This window comes from Python bivittatus, unplaced genomic scaffold, assembly GCF_059951505.1.
Source record: "Python bivittatus isolate LINGU-HERP-01145 unplaced genomic scaffold, Pbiv_v1 ctg000410_np1212, whole genome shotgun sequence".
Taxonomy (NCBI): Eukaryota; Metazoa; Chordata; class Lepidosauria; order Squamata; family Pythonidae; genus Python; species Python bivittatus.
This window is the reverse complement of record NW_028277067.1, coordinates 11,976,142-11,988,622: the sequence shown is the minus strand read 5'-3', so window position 1 is coordinate 11,988,622 and position 12,481 is coordinate 11,976,142. Positions and strand designations below refer to the sequence as shown.

The following is a 12,481-nucleotide window of genomic DNA, read 5'->3' as shown; positions in this document are numbered from 1 at the left end:
TATACTATTATTTCAAAGGCCTTATCAAAGGTTAAAATATACATTTCTCTACCCCTTATCTTTCCATTGTACCACTTCCTTTTTTTTCGGACTGCAGGATTGCATATGTGAAAGAAAAAGGCTCTGATGCATCTGGGGATTATCTGTTACCCCAGTTTCATCTAATCATTTAGATCAGGGAGGGCAGCAGAAAGTGGAGGAGGTGCCACCACGGTTCTTAGCACCTTATCCAGTGGTGTAATGGAGTGGAGAAAACAATATGCTCCACTGCCAGTAGCCTCACTTTCTGTTACAGGTAGTCCTTGATTTATGACCACAATAGGGACCGGAAAATTCATTGTTAAGCGAGTCATCACATGACCGTACCTGATTTTATGCCCTTTTTTGCCATGTTCGTTAAGCAAATCACATGGTCGTTAAGTGAATCAAGCAGTTACCCATTGACTTTGCTTGTCAGTAGCTGGCTGGGAAAGTCGCAAATGGTGATCACATGACCCCAGGATGCTGCAACCATCATAAATACATGCTGGTTGCCAAGCACCCAAATTTTGATCATGTGACCATGGGGACTCTGCGAAAGTCATAAGTGGAGGATAAGTTGTAAGTTACTTTTTTCAGTGCCATCATAACTTCAGTGGTCAATAAACAAATGGTCATAAGTCAAGGACTACCTGTACAGAAGATATAATTGGCAGTGTGGGATACTGACCTCTCCATGACGCTGGGGGAGGGCACAAGGAACTCTGGCTGACTATATCTAAATTCTCTTTTTAGTTTCATGATTTCAGTTACATAATTGTATATTTCTACAGTTCCTACATGTTCTCAAAAAATGCCCTGTAGAATATTTTTATACATCTATGGTGTGAACTCTGGAAATATAAATAAACCCAATTGCTTCTATATGTCGTAATTTCATACTTTCTCCTGCTTTTTAATAACTGTAATATCTAAATAATGTATTTTACCTTCATAGCTAATATTTGAGTCTCCAAGGTTAAAGCTACTTAAAGAAAGAATGTATCCACTACCACTATCCTCTAAAAGTGAAACATCTTCAAAAAAAGAAAATGCAGACATGGATTATTTCCGTTCATAATGAACCACTGTGTAGAAATTTAGCTATACAAATTAGCTTCTTTTGGTGCCACAGAAGTTCCAGTCACTATCCCTTTTATCTGCCAGTAAAATGGCCCATGAAAAGGAAAATAATTGAAACATGTTTTTTTCAGCCAGTTCTGACAAGAACTGAGTTGCTGGATACAACATTTTGGGGCCTTCTTCAGTTACTTCCAGAGCTGCTGCTTGGGATATACTGTACTGTTGTAAAAGAAACAATCAGATTGATTTCAGATTTCTTCATCATTATAAATTAATTCACGGCTAATAGTCACCATGGCACTTGTCTTTTCATTGGCTCTGAACACTTTGGGCTGAGAAGTGACAGTGGAGAAACAGTTTTTTCTTTCCTAGCTTTGAGTTTGTTCTTCCTAAAGACTGACCACAGTAGTCTGCAACACAAGCTAGGTGGATTTTTGGTTTGATCAGAGATAGCATTTTTCTCTTTGTATATTAAAAAATGAAAATGAGTTTGTGAATCTCTGCACTGTCTAATTTCAGTCTTCCATTACCGGAGCCTGGGTTTTGCTCTTGCTTGGGGACCATCACATTATGTGCCAGGCCAGGAAGGCATGTGGCTAGTGATAAACACAGCCTACTGCTTATGGTACTAATTTGCTGCGTTCTGCCTATCACTTGAGAGGCTACCCAGTAGAGAATAATTTTAAGATTTGTACATCCACATCTGACCAAACATTGGGGGGATTTGGCCAAAACTAGCAGAAAATTGGATTTTCATTTATCTGCACACATGATAGTTTACCAGTTAGATTCATACAGCATGCTAAACCTTGGATATCAAAACAGAATTGCTATATGTGCCTGGGCCTGGGGCCCCAAGTGTGTTAAGGGCCATGTTTCTTGGCTGTATTTACATCTATGGCGATAATTTTACATGGCAAAATAAATATATATTTATTTTGTATTGTTGTAATTGTTTTTAATTGTTTGTGTTTTTATGACTGTACGCTGGTGAAAGTCACTTGTTGAGATGGGCGGCTAGAGAAGTCAAATAAATAAATAAATAAATATTCTCATAGTATGTTGTGCCCAAATAATCTGTATTATAGCTTAAATTGAAAGGTGTGTTCACACAAAACGATAAACAGTAGCTAGGCTCTCATAACACACTGAATCATAAATAACATGAACCCATTTTGCCTAACCTAGTGCATTGTGTGAACCAATCCACCATGTAGTAAATTGCCATTTTTTTTTTATACAGAGGACTTGATAGGTCTTTTGCAGGGGAGGGAGAGAGGGGTTATAGGTAGCTCAATAGGTTTTATTTTCTGTGGTGTCTCTGTGTTTTGCCCGTAGCTCACAGTGGTGTAGATTTATTTCGTATACTGTCCTGAAGCAGTTGATGATCTGTCTTCATCTCAGCATGGTGAACTTGCATATAGACAACTGTACGGGGGGAGGGGGGTGGGAGAACCATGATTTTTCCTGTGCATTGCTGGATTTTTCTTTTGTATCACTCTGGGATTTGTTGTTGATAGGTTTTTTTGTTTTTTTGTTTTTGCTCAGCCCTTCTAGATTTTCTGCTGCTACTACTAGTACTTTTATAAAGAGCATGGCCTTCTGTGCTTCCTTGCAGGTGAGTGTAGTACAGGACTCTGTCAATATCTCCGGCCAGAATTCCATGAACATGGTGAAGGTACCCGAATGCCGTTTGGCTGATGAGTTAGGAGGCCTCTGGGAAAACTCTCGCTTCACAGACTGCTGCCTGTGTGTAGCAGGCCAGGAGTTCCAAGCTCACAAAGCCATATTAGCAGGTCGGTATTGACACAGAGACAAAGTGTAACAGGATGACAGATGGACAGATCAGTGGCAAGTTGAGGGTCTGGACTTGTGCCTTACAGCCTTTTGCAAGTCATCCCTCTTTTAGGAAGTGGATCCTAAAGAAAGAGGTTCTTGTCCTTCTTTTCTTCCTCCCCTAGGAAGATAGAAACAGTAAGGTCATGCATGGGAAACCAATAATGAAAAGTGTGTGGATGAAGATGCAAAAAACACAATAACATTTGGCTTGCTAGGGTTCTCTTGTGTATGTTCTCATAGGGCTGTGTATAGTATGTTTTATTAGAACCCCAGATATGCTGTTGGCTACAAAATTCCACTTTCCAGGTTGAAGACAAAATTCTGTCTCTTATAGCAGCAAAGATATAGAGGTAGTCCTTGAGTTACGATGGCAATTGGAACTGGAATTTCCGTCGCTAAGCGATGAGGTCGTAATGCTCGATATCACGTGACCACATTGCTTAGCGACAGCAATGTCAGCATTCCCCGTTGCCATAATTAACCAATTTCCACCGGTCATTAGCCAAGGACCCACCCCCAATCCAAGCCATTCCTGACTTGGTTCCTCCCAGCCCTGAGCCTTGGTTCTTCCAAGGTGCTTCCCTTCGATACTATATAAACTGCCTCCCCTTCAACTCCCCCAACTGCCTATTCCCCCCACCTCTGCCCTTTTGGCTGCCTGCGCCCTGCCTTGCGGGGTGGCAAGCAGCTCCAGAACCACACAGCTCTAGGGCTACTTGCCACACTGTGGCTCAGGGACTTCTTGGTGCACCGCGGTTCTGGGGCTGCAGGAAGCTCCTGAGCTGCAGCACATCATGAAGTCACAGCCACCCCAGGAAGCCACTACAGCCCAGCAGAGTGGTATGAAGCCGCTACCCTGCCCAGCCCAGCCCCAGAGGCCCTCACCTCCCTGGACTCCAAGGCCCCTGTTGCCCTATGCTCTGCCGCTCTAGCTGACCTTCACCATCTTTTTGCTCCCACTGCTGACAGTGCATGCCCAGCCTGGCCCTTCACGAGGCAAGTGCTGGCTACATGAGGCGTCCTTCTCCATGTCTCGCAAGGAAACCACCACGTGTGATCTCAGGAAGAAAGCCTTGTGTGGATAGCAGCTGCCTTGTGAAGGGCCAGGCCGGGTGTGCTCAGTCAGTAGCAGGAGCAAGAAGACAGTGAAGGTCAGCTGGGGGTAGTGGAGCGCAGGGCTGGAGGGGCTGCAGAGTGCAAGGGGCCAATAGGGCACAGATGAGGGGAGATGGGTGGGGGGAGTTAAAGCACCCCTGTGGTTGTAAGTGTGGGTGGGCTGCCAAGTGCCCAAATTTTAATCACATGACTGCGGGGCACTGCAATAGCTGCAACTTGGGATACTGGCTATAAGTACCATTCATTCAGTCCGCCATAACTTGAAATGGTCGCTGAATGAATAGTCGTAACTTGAGGACTACATGTATTTTAAATTCTTCTGAAATTCCAGAAATCAAAGGCTTAAAGATTTGTAGTTAGTTAGTTAGTTAGTTATACATTTGATTTATTCTCCGCCCATCTCCCCCCAATGGGGAACTCTGGGCGGCTCACAAAGCATATATATAAACCTAACAGTGACAAATCTTACAAATCTTACAATTAGTGCTATATTTATTACGCTATTGGGGGTAGATTACAATGTTCTGCATGGGTTTTTGTCAATGTTGCTGCAAAATCAGAATGGATTATGCAAGATCAGAAGATGGTGCTCCTGTTTGCATATTTTATATAGATTGCAGAATCCATCTCCGTCTGGTTCAGAATATGTGGAGGTTTGTTGTGTTTGATTATTTCTTAATTTAGTACAGACCACACAAAGCCCTGTATATTCTGTGGTGGCAAGCATGCAGCAACACAAAACCCATGGTAAAGGACTTCTAGTGCTGTAGTGAGAAGAAATAGAATTGAGGAGATCTGAAAATTGAATTAGCTGCATTCCAGAGCTGCTCTTATTTCATGGTATAGGTGGGAATAAATGGGTGGGAAAGCATATGCATATTCCCTTGGGCAAAAAATTTGATTTGATTCTCTTGTGAGCATTCTATTTATTTTTTACTTGTCCCTTTTATACATTACTTGAATTTGCAAGTACTGATGGTATATGTCAATTCCTCTCTGGAAAGGAAGAGTATCTGTTTCACATTTTTTAAACTGTATTTTTTCCTTTTTTCCTTACGCCATTCCACTGTGCATGCAGCACGTTCTCCAGTTTTCAGTGCAATGTTTGAACATGAGATGGAAGAGAGTAAAAAGGTAAGCCATGATGAAGAGCTGTTTCTGGGCTCCAGACAGGGAGATATTGAGGAGGCAAACCTTAGCTAATAGCTGAAAAGTATTGCAGACTTTTGACCTCAACCCACAAAGGTCTTGCTCAGACAGAAAGGCTCAATGCAGAAATGAAATATAGTGTTGTTAATGTGTCCAGGTTGACAAGGCATTTTGCTCTGGGAACAAAGAAGAGATATGAGTCTAGATTGCAACTTGGATAGTTGGGTTTTCTATAGTGGGTTGGCAAGAGATCCATCATTGCCCATGAAAACAAAATGTCACTGTAGTTGGGCAATTGATTTTAAGTTCTTTATTTCCAGCAGTCAGAGCTGAAGCACTGGATGCTAATCTGAGATTGTAGTCACGGTGAAACTGAACAGAGTCAGGGTCCAAATAAGTGTTTCACCCATTTCTACTTTGCATATAGGATATGTTAGAAATAAGCATATTTCAGTTTATAGTGTGAACTCTTGAGAAAATTAAGGAAGGAAAAAAATGTAAGTAATTATTTCTAATAATATTAAATAAAATGTAACACATTGGAGAAGCTGCTCTTCTGCTTAAAATGACTATATAACATTCATTGATAGTGAGATTTCTATTACAAGTAGACTTAGTGAAAAAAGCAGATTAAGGGGAAAGTTGTAGTGTGTCTTATAGAGCTAGAAGCAATACATGATACTTAACCTATATTTGCATATATTTTACAGCTGGCCCTGTAAAGACAGGCCCAAGCCTTGGGTCTGGCCCACAGAAACATTCCAGAATTTGCCACCAAATTGTATTTTTTTTAGTGATAGAATGAGAAAAGTATTAAATATCTGTACACTGAAATTAACAGTATTTAATTAATTGGCTTTTAATAAAACGTAAATAAAAATTAAATTTAACTTTTTTCTTAAGCCTTAACTATTCTTTTTGAAGGGCAGTCCTTGCCATTCACTTAAAAAGCCAGGTGTAGCCTTCAACCTGAAAGGTTTGAGTTGCCTAGAGTCACTAGATGAGATGAACAGCAATATAAATATAAATAAACAGGTTTGCACCCCTGCTTACAGAGAGTTATTCATTCTGAAAGAGAGATTTAGGCTAGGAAGAGTTTCTGTTGCCTCAGAAGAATAATCTTTCTCTCCCCTCTGGTGCAGAATCGAGTTGAAATCAATGATGTGGAACCTGAAGTTTTTAAAGAAATGATGTGCTTCATTTACACGGGGAAGGCACCTAACCTTGACAAAATGGCTGACGATCTGCTTGCAGCTGCTGACAAGGTACAAGGGAAAGTTAGCTATTGCCTTTTAGAAAAACAAAAGTTGGGGACTGTGATGCCAACATATTTGGGGCATTTTTGTGTTATCCATCTTAACTCTTTGTTTTGTACTTCCTCACATTCACAAGTAGGTATGTCTTAAGCCTTTACCTTTTGGAACCTATATGTTTACTTCCTAATGTTCAGTGGCATTTCTAGCCTGGAAAAGTGAATGGGAAGGGGACTGTCAGATTTCTCCAATCCTCCCACCCTGCAAAGATATCTGGATTATCTCTTATGTCCTCACCACCTTCTTTTGCTCCTTCCGATAGCTTAGTGTCAGGAAATTCACAGGCAAGATCAAATGCAAGGCCAGCGACCAGTGCTTTAATACTTTTACAAGTATTTACAAAAGTATTTCACCTTTCCCTGAAAGATAAGAAGCTATCTTAGAGACCTCTAGGAAGAAGAGACTTCAGAAAGGGGCTTGCCCATTCCATAAAGCAGGAAGGGTGTACCTATGGTTCTGAGAGCAGCTTGAACCTCTCTATCACACTGAATTTAAGCATGGCAGTACCGTTTCCTGTTAACAATGGAAGCTTCATTGAAAGTGATCCAAAGTCCTGTTCCCTCCTGTGAAATGAGAGTCCTCTGCCTGATTGCAAAGGCCCCCGTTGTGACCTTGCTTCCTGAAGAGAGAAACACCTGCAGAGTAAGGAATGCCAACTTTTTGGGTTCACTTCTGCATTAGATTCTGAAACATTTCCCAATCTTACCTGGCAGTTCTATCTCCTTTCAGGATGATAGAAGTGCTGCCCATCAAGGGTAATAAGCACCAGTGCATCCTGTGTTCCCTGATACAGTATTTGACAGAAGGTAGTTCTGGAATAGGAATGTCATCATAAATTCACCATCCCTACCTTATGCCTTGGAGAAATGGTTAGCAATCTAATTATTAATATTTGGCATCAGCAAATATCCCCATTAATACACTGGGAATACTTGTGTATTAACAAGCCAGCTTCTTCCTGATATTAGAAGATGAGCCCTATTGAGACAGAACTGTAGCAAACCCTTTTATAGGCCTCTTGTCAAAGAGGACAGAAGAGCAGTCAGGATAAAGAGCATGAAAAATTTCCATCACAGCACATTCTAACCCCCATATGATCTGTTCTGGTCTGCAATCACCTACCATTGTTTCACATATCATGATATTCTGTTGTTGAGAATAAAATACATGGATATCAGTGAAACCAAGTTTTTAGCTTCAGCATGTTTCTCTTTCTTTGTACACACTTCAGTGAGTAACTTAAAATCATTCCGATCAAGCTCCACATTGGCCAGCTGCCTCCAACCTAATATTCTGCCTGAGTTTCCAGCTTCTGTACTTAATTGTATCCCAGCACACCAGGAAGTAGCCAGGCTGTAGGTATGGAGTCAGAAGCAGGGACAGGGTGCCGGGGGTGGGGACATGGCTGAGGAGAATGGGTTTCTAGAAACGTGAATTATTTGTGTAGCTTTTATCCAATAAACAGTCAACAAACCCTTGAGATCCAAGCCATATTTTAAGGGAAGAAAGCACAAGTGAATTTTAGATAGAATATAGCAATTGCATTTTTTTTTTCTGCCCTCTACAGCAGATCATCTTTTCCCACCATTCATCCATTTGCACTGCACAGCTCAAGCCTACCTTGGTTTTCCAGCAGGGTTCCATAATAAATACATTTAACACCCACTTAGCTGCAGCAGCAATTACCTAACCCTAGTAGAGTAGTGGTACTGAGGGGGCTTTAGTTGTTGGAGGGGCTTTGTGACTTTTTATATAGTTCCTTTTTCTAAACATCCCCGGGTGTCTTTTTAAAAACAGAAAGCAAAACCTTTTATGGCAGCACATAAAACCTCTTAATACTTGCCCAAGAGGTTAGGGAACAGCTTGTTCTGTCTTCCTCCAGTCTCTTGGGAAAAATACGTAATTATACTATAAACAAAACGCAATGCCTATCTAAAACCCCAGAGACCTGCCATTGGGCTCTTGGGTGAAGATGTGATTAGAGAGTTCATTTTTGTCTTTCCAGTGTTTTTGAGGAGGATGGGAAAAGATGCTGTGGTACCTGAAGAACTAGCATACAGTTAACTTTGGTCCAGATTCACATGCAAGCTGTTTTACTGGGCTTGTATATTCCTTGTGCTCAGACCTTCAAAGTTCAGCAAAGAAAATGAATTCTGCAAATTAATTAGTATACTTTTTAATTCTAGTTCTGGGATTCAGGGTTGGCCCTAATTTGAGTGCTTTTTGGCTAAAAAGAAGCAGCAGCAATGTGACGGAGGAAGTGTAGCACTATTTCTGTTTCTAATTCATTGACATTTGTTTAAGCAGTAGGGTTTCCCATTCTTTGTGAGAAACATTGACAGATACCCAGCATCCATGTATGATTGTGAATGTTCAGCTCTAAAAGAATCTCATTTTATAATGTGGGATGGGATTAGATCTACAATTGATGCTTACTGTAGACCCATTTAAATCCACAGATTTTTGCACTAGTCATATTGTAAGCGTGACTATCCAACTCACTGCACTTTCTGGGTTGTGTTAGGATGTGGTTTCATGTTGCCGGAAAGTTATGAAGAACTTGGCATGTATGTTTAAGCAGTCCAATTTTTTTTTTTGCAGTACGCTCTGGAACGCTTGAAAGTGATGTGTGAGGATGCTTTGTGCAGCAATCTGTCTGTGGAGAATGCAGCCGAGATCCTAATATTGGCTGATCTGCACAGTGCTGACCAGCTAAAAACTCAGGCAGTTGACTTCATAAACTAGTAAGTGGGCTTTCAGGGTGAGCTCCTGTTTCCTCCCCCCAGTTCCTGTCAACCCAACAGTTCGAAAACTTACGTGAGTAGATAAATGGGGACTCTCACTCCGGTGGGAGGAAAAATGCTGGCGGCGCCTTGCAAAAGGAGTCGGGAGCAGTTGCCGGTAAGCGCGAAAAACTGCGCACGCCCAAAAAGGGCGCGAAGCAACGGAAACCCCGCCTCCTGCGCTCGCCAGCTGGGCTCTGCCCTAGGAAGGAGGCTCTGGCAAACCACTTCCGAAAAACAGTTGCCTTGAAAACTGCAAAGGACTTGTCCAAAAGCAGTCACTGCAGGGTCAGCCATGACTGAGCGCAGACAAAAAAAAAAAAAAAAGTGAACTAAATCCAGCAAGGACAATCTTCAAAGCAAAGTTCTAACATTTTACTTAACGTTAGGGCATCTTTCCAGAGTCTGGCCCCCTCCAGATACCCTGGAATTCTCTTATTATCATTCTTCCCGACATAACAAAGTTGGTTGAGGATGATGAGATTTGCAGTTCAGATCCTCTGCAGGACGTCAGGGTGAGTGAGAGGGCTGTGTCTAAGGATAGCTGAAACTTCTCCATCAGAGAAGATCCCTGCTCCTTGGAAAGGTCTGTTCCTACCTTAAAATGTTGCCCTCAACTCTGGAGAGATGGAGAATAGCCAGCAGCTGCTCCATTGTTTGCTCTTCTGTTGAATAAATAGATTCCTATCACTGCATTCCCCAAGATGGTACTGTCCAGTTGTGTTAGGACTGCAGCTCCCAGAATTTAACAGCCAGCAGCTATACTGGACATATGGATGAAGCTCCTTTTTGGAAAGGGAACTTTACTCAACTGTTTCTGCCAAGGAGGATGGTAGCTGCAGTAATACTAATTCTCCTTCATCTCATTTTAACTGGGATTATTTGTCTTGTTTGGTTTACCTTGTTTTATTGTATGCAGCCCAGAATCACAATATTTGAGTTTGGCGGCCATTTAAATTAAATAAATAAATAAATAAATAAATAAATAAATAAATAAATAAGCCTCCAAATAATCCTACAGGGATAGAGACCTCTTTACTAAAACAACAATGTTCAGAGGTAAGTAGTGAAAAATATCCTGTTTCCTGTGCCTGATAGGTAATATTTAGTTGAGATATAAAAATAAGTATCAAAGTTTGAGACTTTCTTTCCTTTTCTTGGCTGTGCTAAGTATGTCACTGTTGATTTTCATGAACTTTTTTTTTCAATCTGGTAATCTTGAATTCTCAATTATTGTTTTCAGCCATGCTTCTGATGTCATGGAGACTTCAGGTTGGAAATCGATGGTAGTATCTCACCCTCATTTGGTGGCAGAGGCATATCGTTCACTGGCCTCTGCGCAGTGCCCCTTTCTGGGACCCCCACGCAAACGGCTGAAGCAATCCTAAGGCTGGCTCCCCCACTGCACAATCCTCTGTCTCTGGGTTTTTTTTAAAAAAATGAAGTAGCAACAGAAGCAGTTGCTTCTCCAAACTTGACCACCAGGTAGACGATGCAACCTGTGGAGCTTTTTACTTTGTTGTGGGTGGGTTGGGGTGGGTTGGGGGGAAGAGTGCTTTGGGACATGCAGACTTTTAAACAAAACAAAAACAGCACCAAGTAAACTTTGGGGCAAATGGGGGAGGGATAGACTTTGGGTAAAGGGGACTGTTCGGCCTTCTGTTGCTGCATTGTCTGTGTGTTTTCCTTTGACTGGCTGAGTCAAGAACTTATGGGGTTGACCAGGCATCCGATTCCACAATGTTAAATGGAATTTAAGGTGAAAAAAGACAACAAGAGGCTTCTTCATCTGACAGCACAGGAGTAGAAGATGGGCATGCTTGGAGCAAAGAGGACATTCTCCTTTGTTTGGGGAATCATCTGGTGAATGGGGGAAATGAGTTGGCCATGGCAAAATGAATCCCATGAATGGGAGCATCAGTGGAATTTCTGTTGAAAGACTTTTGAAAGAAGGAGAGACCTTCTGACCCTACTGACATTTCTGCATTTACCGTCCAGCCATGATGAGATGATTGCTCTGTCTTGGTAGCACTTGTACATGAAGGGGGGGAAACAGAGAGAAGCAAGTGAATACATCTTGTCAAAATGGCAGCTTCTTTAAAGTGCTGATGAAGGGACTGCTCAAGGATACACTTTCTGGAAGACATGGATAGGATGGAGGCAGCCATTGTCAGCTTTCAGGAACTGTTGGGGTTCTTCTTGGAATGGGTTATCCAAGAACATTGGTTAACTGTTTAGATATCGTGGGAGCTTTGTTCTTCTGGTACCTCTTTTCCTTGCTTTGTTTTTTTGTTCTCAACTCCTGTGATTTCTCCTCCACCCACAAAACTTTTTTGTTTTGTTTTTTAAAGAAATTTTATTGTTCATGAATACTTGTGTCAAAGGTTTCCTTGTCCTGAGTTGCTAAAAACAAGTGAGTGTTTGTATCCATCTGCTGGTTTGTAGAAAATCTGGTCCTGTTTCATTCTAAACCCCTTTTCTGTTACAGGTAAAATGTTCCAAAATTGTGGTAAAGCTCTTTTTCCCCTTTTGGTTTTTTTGGGGGGAGGGGGGATATAATTACTCTTTTGTACTGTGTATTGCTATGTCTTGTCTTCATGGGTTTTCTTTACTTTTTTTTTAAAGAAAGACATTTTCTCCCAGTTCAGATTTAGTTTTATGTGTCTGTTTGATTGATGCAAATATTTCATTGTTTTGTTTTGTTTTGTTTTGGTCTTTTTTTTTTTTAAAGCCCAGGGATTATAGCAGCAGCTGCTAAGACACTGGTTTAATACTTTGGTAAGAGCTTGTTCTGAGAGTTGCCCTCCCTGGGGTCATGAAGGAAAGTATCAGTTTCTGTTTCTTTCCTTTTTCCTTTTGTACAAAGTTATTGGCTCAAGAGATAAGTACCAGAATCTCTCAGCCTACCCATACCTCAAGTAGAGATATTAGACGGCACTTGGGATGGAAGCTGTCCTACATGATCTTCATTTTACCTCCAAGCCTGAGAAAACTTTCCCCAGAAGAAGGGCATAATATGGCATGGAGGAACACTCCCCAAAATTAACCATTTGCTCTTCTGGTAAGCAAAACATTTGCATTTTAGACAATGGGAGTGGAGTTGATGCATCCCTTTTTGTGGACAGGTCCTCAGAGTTCTTTGTCTGATGTTGCTTTGGCTCACTAGAGCAATGAAGTAAA

General features: G+C 41.4%; 1 protein-coding gene across 11 annotated transcripts in view; it reads left to right on the top strand.

Annotated features, from left to right (window-relative positions):
• Positions 1-11,671, top strand: part of SPOP (speckle type BTB/POZ protein) — a 58,310-nt gene extending 46,639 nt beyond the window's left edge. For all 11 annotated transcript variants that reach the window (XM_025170329.2, XM_025170325.2, XM_025170327.2 and 8 more), the window contains 5 exons: positions 2,720-2,897; positions 5,135-5,190; positions 6,348-6,470; positions 9,120-9,262; positions 10,545-11,671. In XM_025170329.2, the coding sequence (XP_025026097.1) occupies positions 2,720-2,897; positions 5,135-5,190; positions 6,348-6,470; positions 9,120-9,262; positions 10,545-10,689 (645 nt within the window). In that variant the 3' untranslated portion in view covers positions 10,690-11,671. The remainder of the gene's footprint in view (positions 1-2,719; positions 2,898-5,134; positions 5,191-6,347; positions 6,471-9,119; positions 9,263-10,544) is intronic.
• Positions 11,672-12,481: the final 810 nt, after the last annotated feature.